At 43.7% G+C, this 20,091-nt stretch overlaps 1 protein-coding gene across 1 annotated transcript in view; it reads left to right on the top strand.

Moving 5' to 3' along the window:
• The window catches only part of MCTS1 (MCTS1 re-initiation and release factor), a 38,230-nt gene extending 19,040 nt beyond the window's left edge, over positions 1-19,190 (top strand). Inside the window, exons 3-6 of the mRNA XM_077285083.1 lie at positions 1,553-1,650; positions 3,950-4,083; positions 16,529-16,596; positions 18,989-19,190. Of these exons, the coding sequence (XP_077141198.1) occupies positions 1,553-1,650; positions 3,950-4,083; positions 16,529-16,596; positions 18,989-19,070 (382 nt within the window). The 3' untranslated portion in view covers positions 19,071-19,190. The remainder of the gene's footprint in view (positions 1-1,552; positions 1,651-3,949; positions 4,084-16,528; positions 16,597-18,988) is intronic.
• The last annotated feature ends 901 nt before the right edge of the window (positions 19,191-20,091 follow it).

Raw genomic sequence — 20,091 nt, 5'->3', positions numbered from 1 at the left:
ACTAAGGGGTTAATAGATAGTTAAAGGGAACCTGTCACCCCCAAAATCGAAGGTGAGCTAAGCTCATTGGCATCAGGGCCTTATCTACAGCATTCTGTAATGCTGTAGATAAGCCCCCGATGTATCCTGAAAGATGAGAAAAACAGGTTAGATTATACTCCCCTAGGGGCGGTCCCGCTGCGGTCTGGTCCGATGGGCGTCGCGGTCTGGGGCCTCCCATCTTCTTACGATGACGTCCTCATCTTGTCTTCACGCTGCGGCTCCTGCGCAGGCGTACTTTGTTTTCCCTGTTGAGGGCAGAGCAAAGTACTGCAGTGCGCAGGCGCTGGGCCTCTCTGACCTTTCCCGGCGCCTGCGCACTGCAGTACTTTGCTCTGCCCTCAACAGGCCAGACAAAGTACGCCTGCGCCGGAGCCGTGGCAGGAAGACAAGAAGAAGACGTCCTCATATGAAGATGGGAGGCCCTGGACCAGACTGCGACGCCCATCGGACCGGACCACAGCGGGACCGCCCCTGGGTGAGTATAATCTAACCTCTTTTTCTCATCTTTCAGGTAACATCGGGGGCTTATCTATAGCATTACAGAATGCTGTAGATAAGCCCCTGATGCCGATGGGCTTAGCTCACCTTCGATTTTGGGGGTGACAGGTTCCCTTTAACAAAAAGAGCCACCTTGTGCTGCACTAATGCTGCATTCTGTGAAGGTGGCTCTTCTTTTGGGGGTCCCTTCCAACGCTGCAATATTACTTTTTATATTTTGCCCGCCATACCTTTAGTCTGTCCGGGGGGCACGTCTTTTCCCCCCAGACACAAACGCCTCACAGCCATCACTCAGCCCCTCCGTGTGCCTGGCGCCGCCTCCTCTGCCTTCATTAACATCCCCGGCACCTGTGCTGTAAATTTTTTTTATTTTTTTTTTCCGGGCATGCGCAGTTTGCGCTGCCCTTCAACTCCCATCACATGATGGAATTTACAGCACAGGCGCCGGGGACGTTAATGAAGGCTGAGGAGGTGGCACACGGAGGGGCTGAGTGATGGCTGGGAGGCGTTTGTGTCCGGGGGGCACGTCTTTACCCCAAATAAGAGCCACCTTGACAGAATGCAGCATTAGTACTGCATAAGGTGGCTCTTTCAGTTAAAAACGCCGGGGGGGGGGGGGGGGGGGTGACAGTTTCCCTTTAATAATAACAAAGAGAGACGTATGAAATATGTATAATTATAATATAATATTTAATAGTATATAAAATGCAACTTGTTATAGTAATGTGGCTGTGAAAATGGCAGATCCTCAGCATTATGGACCCAATGCCAGTCATCACGGTGCAGGCACACGCTGCAGAGCAGAATGTCAGTGACGCAGCAGGGGGAATGCGGGATGACAGCGCGGTCACTGTGACTGATCACTGCAGGGAGGATAGAACTGCCTTCGAGTTAGTCCGCCACATATTATTTACCTACAGATCACCAGTATGGCTGCCAGTAAATGCAGTGGTTTTTGTTTGACTGGTTCCCCTTCACATGACATTTGCCTCTTTTTTTTTTTTATTTCCAGCCATGAACACATTGAAATATTAACTGTAAACGGTGAGCTACTGTTCTTCAGACAAAGGGAAGGACCGTTCTATCCAACACTGAGGCTGCTTCACAAATGTAAGGTTTTATCATCATCTTCTCTAGGCCCGGCCTTTACATGACACTGTAAAGTTAGTTTTCAGAAAATGTCCACTAGGGAATTAATTATCCTGTAAAACACAGTCAACAGATGGCCTTTAAAGCGCCACTCCAGTGGTTTTTATTTTACCGCTGGAGTGGTGCTGAAAATCTAAGTCCCCTGTCTGATCCTCCCCTTCCCTCGTTTTTGTCTGTTTTCTCCACCGCTGCGGTCCGTCTCCTGCTGTTTGTGACCTGTCAGCTGCTCCAGTGTTTCATGGAACGGTGCAGAGGTCACTTTTCAATACTAGTCTGAGAGCCTCATTCTGAGAGCTCCCACAGACTTGCATTTAGAGCTTGTGACTAGTGATTAGCGAATATACTCGTTACTCGAGATTTCTTGAGCACGCTCAGGGGTCCTCCAAGTATTTTTTAGTGCTCGGAGATTTCGTTTTTCTTGCCGCAGCTGAATGATTTACCATCTGATAGCCAGCATAAGTACATGTGGGGGTTGCCTGGTTGCTAGAGAATCCCCACATGTACTTATGCTGGCTATCAGATGGTAAATCATTCAGCTGCAGCAAGAAAAACAAAATCTCTGAGCACTAAAAAATACTTGGCGGACCCCCAAGCACGCTCGAGAAATCTCGAGTAACGAGTATATTCACTCATCACTACTTGTGACGTAGCATCCGACTACCGACCAGTCAGAAGCTGTGCTCACAAGATGGTCCGCGGGACCAGAGTCGCTCAGAAAAACGTCAGAGGGTGAGTATATGACCGAGGGCAGTGGTCATACACTTCAAACACCACTCCAGCAGTGAACAAAAAACCCGCTGGAGTGGTGCTTTAATAACATTTATTTTCATTTGAATCAACCTATTCCACCACCCATGGAGAAAGCAGTGGACCAAGGTGAAAAGTTCCAAGTAGTGAGTAGAAGCATTAGCAAATTAGAAGCAATCACATATTTCCAGGTCTAGCTCTAGAACAGCTCTGTCAATGACTTGGGGCACAATGGGGTGGGATGTATGTCTGGTAACTGGGCTCCAAAGGATGCCCCATTTAAAGTGAAAAACTGAACAATAGAAAAAGTTCTGTTTTTCAGTCTTTGTTTCATTGCAGCCATTTGGTAAATTCAAATAAGTTCATTTTATTCCTCATTACTGTACACTCTGCACTCCATCTCGATGGAAAAAAAAAAATGTAGACATTTTTGCAAAATTTATTAAAAAAGAAAAACTGAAATATCACATGGTCATAAGTATTCAGACCCTTTGCTCAGTATTGAGTAGAAGCACCCTTTTGAGCTAGTACAGCCAAGAGTCTTCTTGGGAATGATGCAACAAGTTTTTCACACCTGGATTTGGGGGTCCTCTGCCATTCTTCCTTGCGGATCCTCTCCAGTTCCATCAGGTTGGATGGTGAACGTTGGTGGACAGCCATTTTCAGGACTCTCCAGAGATGCTCGATTGGGTTTAGGTCAGGGCTCTGGCTGGGCCAGTCTTTTGTTATTTTGGCTGTGTGCTTAAGGTCATTGTCTCCTTCCATAAAGTTAGTTAAGTGTAATACATAAGTTGTGTTTATCCCAAAATGATTACCAATGGAAATATGACTTTTCTGCCCTCATATTGGTGCATTGACAACTGGATAGAAAAGGTGATACGACTTCAGAAATCCAAAAATAATAATAGAAAGAAAAAGAAATTAGCTGTGTCCTTTAAGTCGTTAAATTGGGATTGGCGTCCTGGATGTGTCTGAATCATAATGTTTTTCAGGGTGTAGTCTGGAATAGGCGATGGTCTGATTGGGAACATGCAAACTTAACCCTTTCATGGTCCTTATTGCATGTGTAGTTCATCATAAACAACATTAATGTTGCAATCCTAAAAGTTGACAATTATTGCTATAGTGATAAAAAAAAAGTGTTCCAGCAATGTATTCATAAAGGTGTGGAACTTTCCACTTTTTTTTTTCTTCGTTTTTACAGATTAAACATTGTGGATTCTAAGTTATTCTGTTATTTCACTAGAAAATACATGTGTAAAGTTGCATAGCATAGAAATAATATTTAAAGGGTAAATCTATCCTCAACTTGTTGCATCTCACTCGTGAAAAATAATGTTGGATAAAGGGCAAATTATCTTTTCTGCGGGCTGCAGATATGGGTGGTAGATCATGGGTGTCTGAACTTAAGAGGCTGCAGAAATGTCTCAGGGACACTATTTGTATGGCACTTAAATCGAGACCCCTGGTAGATACTGTTCACCTTTTTTTTTTTTTTTTTTTCTTTTTCTAGATCCTTTTATCCTTCCACATCAGCAAGTTGATAAAGGAGCAATAAAATTCGTCCTGAGTGGAGCCAATATCATGTGTCCTGGTTTAACGTCACCTGGAGCGAAGCTTTACCCGGCAGCCTCGGACAAGGTGGTTGTATCCTTTATCTAGAGGAAGACGTAGGCAGGACGAGGGGACCCTGTCATTTCCCAGTGTAATGGTAGTTCATGGAAAACACTGCACACGTACAGGTTGAAGAATTGTGCTTCAAGTGAGAATTTATTTGTAGTAAGTGGTATAGCCTGTCGCTATACCACTTATTACAAATAAATTCTCACTTGAAGCATAATTCTTCAACCTGTACATGTGCAGTGTTTCCATGAACTACTGTCTTTTGGGACCACCGGTTCCTTTTCACTAGCACCGTCCGACCATTTTCAGTTGAGTTCTAGCCTTCGAATCCTTCATTACCCCAGTGTAAAGTAGTGACAGACTTACGGACGTCCGCTTTATGTCACTTATTTGCTAGTGTTATGGATGTGCACACTGAAGCCCCGATTCATCAAGAGTCAGTGATTTTCTTGCCGTTCTTGATGAAGGGCATAGTTGAGTCAGACGCTCTTAATTCATGAAGAAGTGCCAGCCGCTGTATAAATTTGGAGTGTCTGATGAATGGTGTTCTCTTCTGTACGCTAAGCCAGAAATCTCACTCCAGTCCGAGACTGGAGTGAGAATTCTGCAAACTTAACACCACAGTTCGTCACTAATGATGAGCTACCATTCACGGATAAGGTGTCATGCTCGAAGAATATGTTCGAGTTCCCGCAGCTCCATGTCTCACAGCTGTTCGACAGCCGCAACACATGCAGGGATTGCCTGTTTGTTAGGAAATCAATGCATGTGTTACGGCAATGCAGGCACGGGGATTTAAATACATTATTCGAGCACTCCGAAGTCACTCGGTTAGCACACAAGCATGCTTGGATACCACCTTATCCAAGCACATTAGCCACAAATTGGACTAGCTGTGGTGTCGCACTCCTACTCTGCCCATTTTGGCAGAGCTGGGAGAACCTGACGTGAAAACGCCAAAAAATGCTAAATTTTCACACACCGACAAAATTGTGCAACTTAAAGCTTTTATGCTTCTATTTTGGCAAAAGTTTTGACAAATCAGGGCTCAAGCCTTTTTCTTGAATTTTTTTTAGGAGAAACTGTGCTGAAAGTCCCAAGTCTTTAAGGAGGATTCAGAGAGTTTTTACTCCAAAAACTCTTTAAAAACAAAACTGTGTACATATATTCTTAAGGAGTCTTAAGGAACTCACTCTTTACTCTGAGCTTTTGGTCCACACTCCCATGGTATTGCTATTGAAATGAGCACTCACTCAACCAGTCAAGATTATGACTCGGGAAACGGTGATCTTTGTCAGACACCAGCCAGAATGGGACGTGCTGGGACCCAGGACTGGAGCTAGTTGTTTAGGTTTACAGTTATGCAATTTACTTTTGAAGGTGCCACAATCATAAACTCTGGGCAACTCAATAATAGAGTAAATTCTCCAAAACTACTTAAAGGGTTAGTCACATAATTAAAAAAATATTTAGAATTGAGAGTCCTCAGTGGTTGATACCTTTTAATGGCTAACTGAAAAGATGGTAACAAATTGCAAGCTTTCGAGACTACATACGTCTCTTCATCAGGCAAAGACTAAAACAAATTCTGAAGAATCACATATTTATGCACAACATAGTATAGAGAAAAAAAAAAAGGGGGGGCGAAAAAACCATGGATAAGCCAGGTGACATGAAGCAGAATTACCATGGGTGATAAACAGTTACGTCCATAAATATTGGGCCAATTCTTAGATAAGGATTGTTTTATTGTCCTGTGATTAGGGTCTCTGTTGTGATGACCCCACATGGTCTGATGGGCAAGTCCCTTAATTGATGTAAAAAGACATAAATCCATGTGACACATTCATTCCTGCAGTTAGAGTGTCAAAGGTCGTCATCAGTTTATATTCCCAGACTCTCCTGTCTTTCTGCGATTTGAAGTTACCTTTTAGTACAAGTAATTTCATGTCCATAATGTTATGATTTGGGAGACAGAAATGTATTGCCACAGGTATATCCATTATAAATGGACAGGTTTTACATTTCTTCTGATTGCAGGGAAAGGTAACTGCAGCTGTTGGAGAGGACAGGGAGCTCATGACAATGATGGTTCTTAGATTTGGGGGCTGCCTAAAACACAGTAGTGGGGGGTCTGGAAAAATGGATTGTAATCGGGCATCTTTTTGCAGTAAAGGTTGTAATTTCCGTGCAGCTCCCCTTAGCGCCTCCAGATTTGGATTGTAGGTAACTACTAGAGGTACCCGGTTATTTTCTTCTTTAGTTTTGTAATGTAGCAGGTGATTCCTTGATATTCGGGTGGCTCTTGTGATCTGATTTTCAATTGTTCTTGGATGGTAGCCCTGATTCAAAAAGGTCTTTCTGAGGCGACCCAGGTGTTCATCCCTATCCATTGGGTTGGAACATATACGATTGTATCTGATGGCTTGGCTGTAGACAATGGAGTTTTTTTATGTGTTTTGGATGGAAACTGTCCCATTTAAGGTATGTTGGACGGTCGATTGGCTTCTGATACAGGGATGTCTCTATTTTATTGTTCTGCAGCTTAATGATGGTGTCCAAAAAGTTAATTTCAGTGCAGGAGTAGTTGAGTGTCAAGTTGATGGTAGGGTGAAATTGAGTAAACTGTTCATGGAACATCTTTAGCTGTGGCTCAGACTCCGTCCAGATGATTAAAATGTCATCAATGTAGCGGTAATAGGCCAGAGGCCTGATGGGACATGACAAAAAGTCGCTTTCAAGCTTGGCCATGAAAAGATTTGCATACTGTGGGGCCATTTTACTTCCCATTGCTGTGCCAGTCTCCTGTAGATAGATCTTCTTGTCAAATTCAAAGTAATTGTGGGTGAGGATGAATTTTATAAGTTTCACCACAGAATTTGCATCAGTCCCTGTGTTTTCCAGGAAGAATTTGCAGGCACTTAATCCATCCTCGTGTGGGATATTGGAGTACAAAGATTCCACATCCATGGTGGCCAGGATGGTTCCTTCTGGTAGAGGACCTATTGCTGATAGTTTATTCAATAGGTCAGTTGTGTCCTGAATGAAGCTGGGTGTATCTTTTACCAGGGGTTTAAGAGTACCCTCTACCCATCCAGATACCTGCTCAGTAAGGGTGCCCACACATGAAATAATTGGTCTTCCTGGATTTCCAGATTTGTGGATTTTGGGAGTCGGATCCTACACAGGATTATTACAAGGAACTAAACAAGTTGGTATCTTGTCTGCCCGACGTATCCATAAGAGCCAATGACCTGATACCAGAAAGTCCAAGAACAGGGACATTCTACATGCTTCCCAAAATCCACAAATCTGGAAACCCAGGAAGACCAATTATTTCATGTGTGGGCACCCTTACTGAGCAGGTATCTGGATGGGTAGAGGGTATTCTTAAACCCTTGGTAAAGGACACACCCAGCTTCATTCAGGACACAACTGACCTATTGAATAAACTATCAGCAATAGGTCCTCTACCAGTAGGAACCATCCTGGCCACCATGGATGTGGAATCTTTGTACTCCAATATCCCACACCAGGATGGATTAAATGCCTGCAAATTCTTCCTGGAAAACACAGGGACTGATGCAAATTCTGTGGTGAAACTTATAAAATTCATCCTCACCCACAATTACTTTGAGTTTGACAAGAAGATCTATCTACACTGGCACAGCAATGGGAAGTAAAATGGCCCCACAGTATGCAAATCTTTTCATGGCCAAGCTTGAAAGCGACTTTTTGTCCTCATGTCCCATCAGGCCTCTGGCATACTACCGCTACATTGATGACATTTTAATCATCTGGACGGAGTCTGAACCTCAGCTAAAGACGTTCCATGAACATTTTAATCAATTTCATCCCACCATCAACTTGACACTCAACTACTCCTGTACTGAAATTTAACTTTTTGGACACCATCATTAAGCTGCAGAACAATAAAATAGAGACATCCCTGTATCAGAAGCCAATCGACCGTCCAACATACCTTAAATGGGACAGTTTCCATCCAAAACACATAAAAAACTCCATTGTCTACAGCCAAGCCATCAGATACAATCGTATATGTTCCAGCCCAATGGACAGGGATGAACACCTTGGTCGCCTCAGAAAGACCTTTTTGAATCAGGGCTACCATCCAAGAACAATTGAAAATCAGATCACAAGAGCCACCAGAATATCAAGGAATCACCTGTTACATTACAAAACTAAAGAAGAAAATAACCGGGTACCTCTAGTAGTTACCTACAATCCAAATCTGGAGGTGCTAAGGGGAGCTGCACGGAAATTATAACCTTTACTGCAAAAAGATGCCCGATTACAATCCATTATTCCAGACCACCCACTACTGTGTTTTAGGCAGCCCCCAAATCTAAGAAGCATCATTGTCAAGAGCTCCCTGTCCTCTCCAACAGCTGCAGGTACCTTTCCTTGCAACCAGAAATAATGTAAAACCTGTCCATTTATAATGACCACGGACAAGATAAAGATCCCAAATTCACATCAGGACTACAAGATACCAAGTACTTTCAGCTGCATCACATCTAATGTGGTGTACCTAATTATTTGTACTAAATGTCCAACTGGGGGTCTGTATGTGGGGGAGACAGGGCAAAAACTGAGAACAAGGATGAACTCTCATCGCCACACAATAAGAGAAAAAAGAATGGATCTACCTGTGGCAATACATTTCTGTCTCCCCGATCATAGCATTATGGACATGAAATTACTTGTATTAAAAGGTAATTTCAAATCGCAGAAAGACAGGAGAGTCTGGGAATATAAACTGATGACGACCTTTGACACTCTAACTGCAGGAATGAATGTGTCACATGGATTTATGTCTTTTTACATCAATTAAGGAACTTGCCCCTCAGACCATGTGGGGTCATCACAACAGAGACCCTAATCACAGGACAATAAAACAATCCTTATCTAAGAATTGGCCCAATATTTATGGATGTAACTGTTTATCACCCATGTTAATTCTGCTTCAGGTCACCTGGCTTATCCATGGTTTTTTTCCCCTCTCCGTTTTATTTTTTTTTCTCTATACTATGTTGTGCATAAATATGTGATTCTTCAGAATTTGTTTTAGTCTTTGCCTGATGAAGAGACGTATGTAGTCTTGAAAGCCTGCAATTTGTTACCATCTTTTCAGTTAGCCATTAAAAAGTATCAACCACTGAGGACTCTCAATTCTAAATATTTTTCTATCTACTGGCTAACACGGTACCAAGATATATTTCTTTCCTGTATCACATAATTAAATAATTTTTCAAAAAGCACAGTAAATGCATACTACTGTTAATATACATACTAAGCCCAACATAACATTTAATTGTACCTTTTGTGTTTTTTTTTTTTTCATCTCTACCTGCCCCTTTTTTTGCATCCAACTTTGTATAACAGAAGGGGCAGCTAGATTTTTAAAACTTCACCTCCCTGCACCACTTGCTCCTCTTCAGTGCTGCAGACCCCTCCCTCGCTCTCCTGACTAGCCCCTGTGCACTGACTGCACTGTTTGCTCCTGTGCAGCACCCCTGCCTGACCAATTGTATCTTCTGCCATTTATTTCAGTTTAGCTGCAGTGTGATGTTAGATCATTAGCGGGTTCTTGCAGAGCTGTGCATGTTGTGTGTTTCTGACAGATCAGTGATTTCATACTGCAAATGCTGCTCTGTTGCTGCATATGTCAGAAGATAATGCTGTGTAATAAGCATCAAACATCATCTGCAGATTCACATCTGCACAGCAGGCAGCAAACATGACCCCATGCTGCAATATATACCATATTCTGCGGACTATAAGATGCAAATGAAATATTGGGGAGGAAAATAGGATTTATTTTTAAATAAAATGGTGGTGTGTCTTTTACAGTCTGATGTTACACAGTAGCTTATCTGGGGGTGGGGCGTCTGCGGTTCAGCGGGATCACAGGAGACGGGTTGCTGCTGCATGAAGCTGGTGGTTGCGGCAGGAGTGGGGTGATGCTGCGGGCTCCGGGCTGGAAGGAAGTAGTGTTCGTTGGTGCAAGACTGCGGCGACTCCAGGCTTTCACAAAATTTTGGCCGAATCCCTGCACTTTCCATTGTTTTTACGGGAAAATGGCTGGTGCATGCACAGATTTAGATCTCTGGAGCCAAGCTACTTTCGTATTATAAGATGCACTCCCATGTTCCTCCCAAATTTTGCGTCTTATAATTCGAAAAATAAGGTCTTTTTCTTCTTCCTAAAGTAGATCTCTGCTTTTGTCACCTCCTATATACAGCTCATTCTCCTCTTCCATATCTCTCCTCTTCCATATCTCTCCTCTTCCATATCTCTCCTCTCAGCCCCGTGTATAAGGACTATCCTGCAGTACATCTTCTTTCAGTCCCCTGTGTATACAGCCCCATCCTGTACAGCTCCTCATGATTACTAGCACTCACACGCACTCTGTCACTTCCTGTTATGAGCTCTGCATTGTATTGAAGGAGGCTGTGCCCCTTTCTGTGACTTCATTCCTTACAGTAGAAGTTCCGTTTTAGACACTAAGGGTACTGTCACACTCTGCAACTTTCCAACGATCACGACCAGCGATACGACCTGGCCGTGATCGTTGGAAAGTCGTTGTGTGGTCGCTGGAGAGCTGTCACACAGACAGCTCTCCAGCGACCAACGATGCCGAAGTCCCGGGTAACCAGGGTAAACATCGGGTTACTAAGTGCAGGGCCGCGCTTAGTAACCCGATGTTTACCCTGGTTACCAGCGTAAAAGTAAAAAAAAACAAACAGTACATACTCACATTTCGGTGTCCGTCAGGTCCCTTGCCGTCTGCTTCCCGCTCTGACTGAGTGCCGCCGTAAAGTGAAAGCAGAGCACAGCGGTGACGTCACCGCTGTGCTCTGCTCTTACTTTCCGGCCGCCACTCACAGTCAGTGCGGGAAGCAGACGGCAAGGGACCTGACGGACACCGAAATGTGAGTATGTACGGTTGTTTTTTTTTTACTTTTACGCTGGTAACCAGGGTAAACATCGGGTTACTAAGCGCTTCCCTGCGCTTAGTAACCCGATGTTTACCCTGGTTACAAGCGAACGCATCGTTGGATCGGTGTCACACACACCGATCCAACGCTGACAGCGGGAGATCCAGCAACGAAAGAAAGTTCCAAACGATCTGCTACGATGTACGATTCTCAGCAGGGTCCCTGATCGCTGCTGCGTGTCAGAGACAGCGATATCGTATGGATATCGCTGGAACGTCACGGATCGTACCGTCGTAGCGACAAAAGTGCCACTGTGAGACAGTACCCTAACCCGAACAGAGCTGCTGTATTCTGGCAGGAAGCCAGCTGAGAGAGACTGCACTGGTCATGACCATGGACCATCGACCAGGAACACTGAAACTGGCAGGATGATTCAAATGGCAACTGGAGGGAAAATAGAGCTTTAGAGGGGGTGATATGTGCAAAACGGGGCAGATATAAAAATGGGTTATATTGGCACAAATACAATAATGCGCACATATATTTACATAAGACCACATTGAGATTTTACAAATACTCCTTTGATGTTAGCACATAAGTGATGGACTACTGAAATCATGGTTACCTGCAGGAGGCCTCCTATGTGCAATGTGCCATTTTTAATACTGCGGTGTGGCCATATGTATGGCATTAGGTCCTTTGGGTCCCCTCAAGCCAAATATTACAGGGAGTTTTCCAGTCGTTTTAGGAATCTAGTGATGGAGTGTAACATTGTGAATCTTAACAATGTGTACTGTGCTCACTGTTAGGACCCTGCTGTGTCACACAGTCCTGACAGTCATCATGTGATCGCTCCTGAACATCCATACTGTCACATGCCAGTCATTTTTTTCTTCCAGTTCTTTTAATGAGACCACTTTCTCCATCTCTGGTTTTCTTTATTATTAGGAATACTCATTTAAATAAAGAGTAACAAATAAATACAAAAGAGAAGAAATTGTATAAAAGACTTTCGCCTTTTAAAGCACATATTTGGTATCCCATAACCCATGATATTTCCAAGAAGCCAAACTAGTGACGTCCTTAGACATCATGTACAGGTTTTAGTAGTACTATGACTAAATGATGCTATACTTAGGCACGTAGGCTACCACGAGTGCCCCATGGGCATTCCAGGACAAATTGATCCGCCCTTGGTTTCTCTGACGCAAGCACTCTACAACCTCTCCTCTTTGCTCTTCAGTAATGGTTGATCCATTCAGGACACTACAGCAGTCGCTCCAACATATGAGAATGGCTTACTGCAGAGGTAGGAGGGCAATTAAGCATTTGGACATGACCATTGGGCACTTGTGGTAGCACACATTCTGAATTAGTACATCACTTTCTTTGTCATTCTGCTACTATAGCCTTACACATAGGTGTGTTTAGACACCTTTCTGGATCTCCTACCTAACACACTTAGCCTTTTTGCAGGATAACAATGGCTGACAAGCCCTCATTAACTGCTGTGTCTGTGTGCTGTCACTATATGGAGTGGGCTCATAAGTTGACCTTCTCTGCATCCGAGAATAACTGATGTAATTGAAGAGGCTCCTAGGTTGACCTTCTCTGCACCCGAGAATAACTGATGTAATTGAAGAGTAGCTCCAGTCAGTTGAACCTCTAAAATGCCTATGGTAAGCGTGATGGCTGCATTTACCAGGAATCCAAGATAGTTGCCATCAGTTCAGAGCCCAAGACGATGCGATTGTGGAGTGATGATTGGTGGCCGTTTGCATTTTGGGGGCCATATGAAGTCCTCTGTCTTTCTTGGTACTATTCCTGTGAAGCCCAGCATATGGCAGGGCTTCATCGGAGACTGGAAATTTTACAGAAGACACTGTGTCATGGTTTGCCCAGGAGTTCCTTAGCAGTACTTCTAGGGTTAATTATATGTGGCCTTTCTTTGATTGGAGAGGGCTATATCTACCCTTCCCTTGTGCTGTGCTGGTTGTCAGTTATACGTCAGTTCTCGGCTGGGCAGCTGACCCCTGTATTTCTGTGCGCATTGCCTGTCTTTGTATGTTTGCCTGTGAATGACCCGGTCTGTTCCTCGTTTGCTATGTGCCTGTTGACTCTGTACTGTCTGCTACACTCTTGGTTTTGACCTCGGCTGTGTCCCCTGACTTCCCTCTTACTTGTCTTTCTCGTACTGCTCCATCTTCTGATTTCTGACCCCAGCTTTTCTCTGACCACTCTACTCGTCTGCCCATTTTGGTTACCGCGCTGTTCTCTGGCTTCTGTCCTCGGCTAGTTTTGACACTCCTACAGGTTTGCCTGTCCCGCTATCGTCCCCACGAGACCGGGACCTTGTTCCGCCTCCAGCCACTCCCCCGTCGGTCACGTGCTGCAGGTCCTGTTCACCTGCACACTTTCTACCGCGCTCGCTCTTCTCTGTTGGACTCCTCCCCAGGGTTCCGCTGCACATTCTTGGACACAAGCAGTCTCCGGTAGTGAGTCTGGTACGGTGTCTATCACACAATGCTACAGTATTGCAGTGTATGTTATAGGCGAAGAATACAACTCTGCCATCATTCTACAGTGCCTTGCGAAAGTATTCGGCTCCCTGGAACTTTTCAACCTTTTCCCACATATCATGCTCCATATATATAAAGATACGAAATGTAAATTTATGGTGAAGAATCAACAAGTGGAACACAATTGTGAAGTTGAACGAAATGTATTGGTTATTATAAATTTTTGTAGAAATTCAAAAACTGAAAAGTGGGGCGCGCAATATTATTCGGCCCCTTTATTTTCATTGCAACAAACTCACTCCAGAAGTTCATTGTGGATCTCTGAATGATCCAATGTTGTCCTAAATGCCTAATGATGATAAATATAATCTACCTGTGTGTAATCAAGTCTCCATATAAATGCACCTGCTCTGTGATAGTCTCAGGGTTCTGTTTGAAGCACAGAGAGCATCATGAAGACCAAGGAACACAACAGGCAGGTCTGTGATACTGTTGTGGAGAAGTTTAAAGCCAGATTTGAATACAAAATAATTTCCAAAACTTTAAGCATTCCAAGGAGCACTGTGCAAGCGATCATATTGAAATGGAAGGAGTATCATACCACTGCAAATCTACCAAGACCCAGCCGTCCCTCTAAACTTTCATCTCAAACAAGGAGAAGACTGATCAGAGATGCAGCCAAGAGGCCTATGATCACTCTGGATGAACTGCAGAGATATACAGCTGAGGTGGGACAGTCTGTCGATAGGACAACAATCAGTCGTACACTGCACAAATCTGGCCTTTATGGAAGAGTGGCAAGAAGAAAGCCATTTCTCAAAGATATCCATAAAAAGTGTTGTTTAAAGTTTGCAACAAGCCACCTGGGAGACACACCAAACATGTGGAAGAAGGTGCTCTTGTCAGATGAAACCAAAATCAAACTTTTTGGCGACAATGCCAAACGATATGTTTGGCGTAAAGGCAACACAGCTCATCACCCTGAACACACCATCCCCACTGTCAAACATGGTGGTGGCAGCATCATGGTTTGGGCCTGCTTTTCTTCAGCAGGGACAGGGAAGATAGTTAAAATTCATGGGAAGATGGATGGAGCCAAATACAGGACCTTTCTTGAAGAAAATCTGTTGGAGTCTGCAAAAGAACTGAGATGGAGATTTGCCTTCCAACCAGACAATGATCCCAAATAGGGTTGAGCGAAACGGATCGGTCAATTTCATAAGTCGCCGACTTTCGGCAAAGTCGGGTTTCGTGAAACCTGAGCCGATCCCAGTGTGGGATCGGCCATGCGGTCGGCGATCTTGGCGCCAAAGTCACGTTTCATATGACGCTTTAACCGCCATTTTTCAGCCAATGAAGGAGTGTGGGCAGCGTGATGACATGGGTGTCGTCTTGCTTTCTGCGGCGTCACAGGGGGTGGGGGGTATAACCGCCATCTTACCGTTTTGGATGTAGCGATTTACACTGTCCGAGGAGAGAGAGAGATATCCCCATTGACTTGCATTGGGTTTCGTGTTTCAGTCGGATCCCCGACTTTTCGCAATAATCGGCCGATTTCACAAGATCCGACTTTTGAGAAAGTCGGGTTTCACGAAACCCGACTCGATCCTAAAAAAGTAAAAGTCGCTCAACTCTAATCCCAAACATAAAGCAAAATCTACAATGGAATGGTTCACAAATAAACATATCCAGGTGTTAGAATGGCCAAGTCAAAGTCCAGACCTCAATCCAATCGAGAATCTGTGGAAAGAGCTGAAAACTCCTGTTCACAAACGATCTCCATCAAACCTCACTGAGCTCGAGCTGTTTGCCAAGGAAGAATGGGTAAGAATTTTAGTTTTTTGATGTACAAAACTTGATTACAGCTGAAAGTCGATAGAGACATACCCCAAGCGACTTTCAGCTGTAATCGCAGCAAAAGGTGGCGCAACAAAGTATTAAGTTAAAGGGGCCGAATAATACTGCACGCCCCACTTTTCAGTTTTTCATTTTCCACAAAAATTTAAAATAACCAGTAAATTTCGTTCAGCTTCACAATTGTGTTCCACTTGTTGTTGATTCTTCACCAAAAATGTACATTTGGTATCTTTGTGTTTGAAGCATATGTGGGAAAAGGTTGAAAAGTTCCAGGGGGCCGAATACTTTGCAAGGCACTGTATGTAACTGCAGACTGCCGGTTTATGACTTTCGGCAATGTGCACACTGACACGATTCCTCGGTATGCCCCGTGCAAGTGGACGGCCACCTGACTACATCATTTTTTCTATATTGCTTTCCACGGACAGGTACCAAGACAAGAGTACGTATGTAATCGTAAAGGGATGATGTGTGATGTTTGACAAAGGGCTCGTTCAGAGGTCCGCTCTGTCTCCACAGTTATTTTGTTCGGAATTTCATCCAAGTTCACACGAGAAAATATGTTTCTCTACATTCTCCTCCCTAGTAGTCCATGGAAAACAGACCGCACTTGGATGTTCGTTGAGTTCTTTTTTTTTTTTTTCTTTTTTTTTATTTCATTGCCGATTGTGATACGACACTCGGATCAATATCAGACATGTCTCAAGACTGTCTACCCGGTCCGTGAGAATCTTATTGTTGCCACTAGTTTCCTATACAATTAATATACGGGCCAGGACTACATGAGTTGGGCAGTGAACGAGTTGCAACCATTGTTATCTTTATATATTGTTTTAAAATAAATATTTGAATGTCAGACTGACCGTTGCTTCCAAGCAGAAAACTGGAGTGAACAGGTGCATACAAAGAGCAGCCACCTCCATAGAGAACTAACAAAGGTGCACTCTGTAACACTATAGCATGAAAATATGAAATCTATTCATATAGTTAATGTTTGCATTCTGTAGCGTTGGAGTGCAACTTTGTTATTTTAGATGTGTTTGAGCCTGAACATGTGTGCACTCATCTAGAAAGCATATTGACTGAACCTTCACAAACTTTTGTTTTGGAGTCCTTAACTTATTTCAACAGGCAATAATGGCAGAGGGAAAACAGCATGCCCTGTGTGTAGGGGTCATGAAGATGTCTGCAGATGATATGTAAGTTTTGCTGAGAACTCCGTACTATTTTGTGTGGTTTCACATTTTGGAGGACTAGATAACACTTATATACTCTTCTGAGAAAACACTTTTCAAAAACCATTGATACCAATATTACCATTGTACGAGGCTGAAATAATACCGCCACACCATGCCCACTACATAGCGAATAAATAATGCTTCAACATTGCAAAATACACTGGAGAACAACACATTACTGATACTATTAAACACCTCTGTTTTCAATCTTTAGTAACTGAATTGCACAAATCAAACTATTAATACATTTATATAAATACTGTAAAAAAGGCCATATAGCCGGCCATATAGTAACTATATAATGGTACCAGTTCTGCAGCTGTGTGAGTACAGAACACCTATAAGGTGACTAACCAGTGACGTTCATTCTGATTTGTCATTCACACTTTCCTGTTTTTCTTTTTTTTCGCGTTGCCCAAACTGACATGACAGCTTCTAGACCACTTTTCTCTGCAGTGTTTGTAACACAGACACCATATACTCCTCATATTTCAAGCATCATCTCCACTTGTTCCTAACATACGGTACTTAAACTGCTCAGCCTGTGTCTACTCTCAATTCTGTAGCTCTGGCATTAATGCTTTGTGACCCCCTCCAGAAATAATACTCCATTAGACCCCCCTTTAAGGAATAATGCTCCTCACAGCCCCTCCAGAAATAATGCCCTGTTAGTGCCCCCTCCAGAAATAGTTCCTCATCCCCCTCCAGTTTTAAAACTCCCATTATTGTCACCTTTGGTAATAATGACCCATTAGTGTCACCTCCGGTAATAATGACCCGTTAGTGTTACCTCCACTGATAATGCCCCGTTAGTATGCCCTCCACTGATAATGCCCCGTTAGTGTGCCCTCCACTGATAATGCCCCGTTAGTGTGCCCTCCACTGATAATGCCCCGTTAGTGTGCCCTCCACTGATAATGCCCCGTTAGTGTGCCCTCCACTGATAATGCCCCGTTAGTGTGCCCTCCACTGATAATGCCCCGCTAGTGTGCCCTCTACTGATAATTCCTGGTTAGTGTGCCCTCCACTGATAATGCCCCGTTAGTGTGCCCTCCACTGATAATGCCCCGTTAGTGTGCCCTCCACTGATAATGCCCCGCTAGTGTGCCCTCTACTGATAATTCCTGGTTAGTGTGCCCTCCACTGATAATGCCCCGCTAGTGTGCCCTCCACTGATAATGCCTCATTAGTGTGCCCTCCAGTAACAATGCCCCGTTAGTGTGCCTTCCACTGATAATGCCCTGCTAGTGTGCCCTCCAGTAATAATGCCCCGTTAATGTGCCATCCACTGATAATGCCCTGCTAGTGTGCCCTCCACCGATAATGCCCCGCTAGTGTGCCCTCCACTGATAATGTCCCGCTAGTGTGCCCTCCACTGATAATGCCCCGTTAGTGTGCCCTCCACTGATAATGCCCCGTTAGTGTGCCCTCCACTGATAATGCCCCATTAGTGTGCCCTCCACTGATAATGTTCCATTAGAGCTCTTTCACTGCAAACGACAAAGCTCACCCTCACCTAATCTAATTCCCCAATGTCCACAGCCACTGAATCCTCTTCATGCAAGAGCAGATTGGCGCGGGTGTTGCAATGCAGTGGCGTCATTTTGCCGCTGATGCCTTGTAGGGTAGGATGCCAATGGCCAGCTTACAACCTTAGCACAGAATTGAACAGTATTGGTGTCTTGCTTGCGCCAAAGCAGTTCAAAGTGGTGGTCCCCGGGATCCAGTGCACACTGCCAGAAGTTTAGGGCCTGTGTCTTGGATTTTTGGCACTAGCGATGGCCCCTGGACCTGGTAGTCATGTGCTCTGGCCTATTCCTTTTTATTAGGGTCCCTGATTACAGGGTGTCCTGCTAGGACCATTCGCAGTCAGCTGGAAGCTATGAAAGAGCCCTGTGCCCATTCTCCGTGCAGTGCCACCTCAGTTAGAAATCTGGTATTACAGTTTTCATTGACAGTAGTGAGCGGTCACTTCAGGGCATGGATGTGTCATGTCTAGCAGACTGAGGCACACTTCGTAGCTGCTTTCTTTGGCTTAGAGATAAGGACCTGAGTGGGGACCATCCTCCATTAACGTTACATATCTCTGTGTGCCTCTGCCTATGAGGCTGCTGAATTCAGATCTGGAGACTTGCATTCAGACTGAATGTTCGCAGTGCAACCCCGGCCCTACTCTTATGCAACAATGCATTTCACAGGCGTGAATAGTCTATTGAAATAGTCATCCCTTCACTCTTTAATGGGTGTGTGCGTCTTACACACCGAGCAGCAGGATTTTCTGCATGACGCTTTTCTTTCCAGGAACAGGGGTAACGTCCATGATGCAAAATACATATTCCTTTTGTTCTTGCAGCGAGAAGGTCAATAAAGGAATTGGCATAGAGAATATTCACTATTTGAACGATGGATTGTGGCACATGAAGACTTACAAGTGAAGCACTGTATCGCTACTGATGAGCACTCAGATGTAACCTGGACTTGAAAGTAACTTTTATTTGTGTGGTGAATGTGATATTTGCAGTCTGTGCTGCTTAATAAAGAACATTACTACTTCTGTTTTGTTTTTTTTCTTTCCTCATTGTTAGTATTGTCATATTACTAATTGCTGCTGATGGTAAAAATGGTGTCCCTGGTCTAATGCTGTATTTATGAGCCATTGGCTCATGTGCCGAGTATTTCACATGAATCACTGGACCTGCCGAACATCCATAGAAACTTCCACAGATCATGTCGGGGAGAGAAGGATCGGGTATTTGGAACCACCATAGCTGTCTGCTGACGGCTTTCCTTCCTCTCCCCATTCAGAATACAGGACTGTTCGGCCAAACTGAGCGTGCATGTAAAGCCGGAGGTCCGGAATGATGGCAGCCAGTCGAATATTTGTTCATCTGTCTGTCTGTAATATAAATATTACTGGTATTACTAGTGGATGCAGTAATCTATTAATGCTGCTCCAACAAATCTATCATTTTTATTTCATAAATGGTGTAAAGAAATTATGTTAAATATCTCGTGTTATAAAGAGTGCTGTTGGCAAGGATTCTTGCAGGATATAAAAACATGCGTTGGCAGACAGTCTTGAATTCAGGAAACCAGTCTGTATATCTTGAGTTCATCATCATCAAAATACAAACCCAAATCAATAGAGGACATTTCTTCCTAAATATTTCCCTCTAAATAATCTTCTCTTTTACAACAGCCCCCCTGCAGCTGGTTAAGTAACTGTCTTCATTTACAGTGGGGCAAAAAAGTATTTAGTCAGTCAGCAATAGTGCAAGTTCCACCACTTAAAAAGATGAGAGGCGTCTGTAATTTACATCATAGGTAGACCTCAACTATGGGAGACAAACTGAGAAAAAAAAAATCCAGAAAATCACATTGTCTGTTTTTTTGTCATTTTATTTGCATATTATGGTGGAAAATAAGTATTTGGTCAGAAACAAACAATCAAGATTT

This window comes from Ranitomeya variabilis, chromosome 2 (assembly GCF_051348905.1).
Source record: "Ranitomeya variabilis isolate aRanVar5 chromosome 2, aRanVar5.hap1, whole genome shotgun sequence".
Classification (NCBI taxonomy): domain Eukaryota; kingdom Metazoa; phylum Chordata; class Amphibia; order Anura; family Dendrobatidae; genus Ranitomeya; species Ranitomeya variabilis.
Note: the sequence above shows the minus strand (reverse complement) of the source record. Positions and strands in the feature narration are given on the sequence as shown.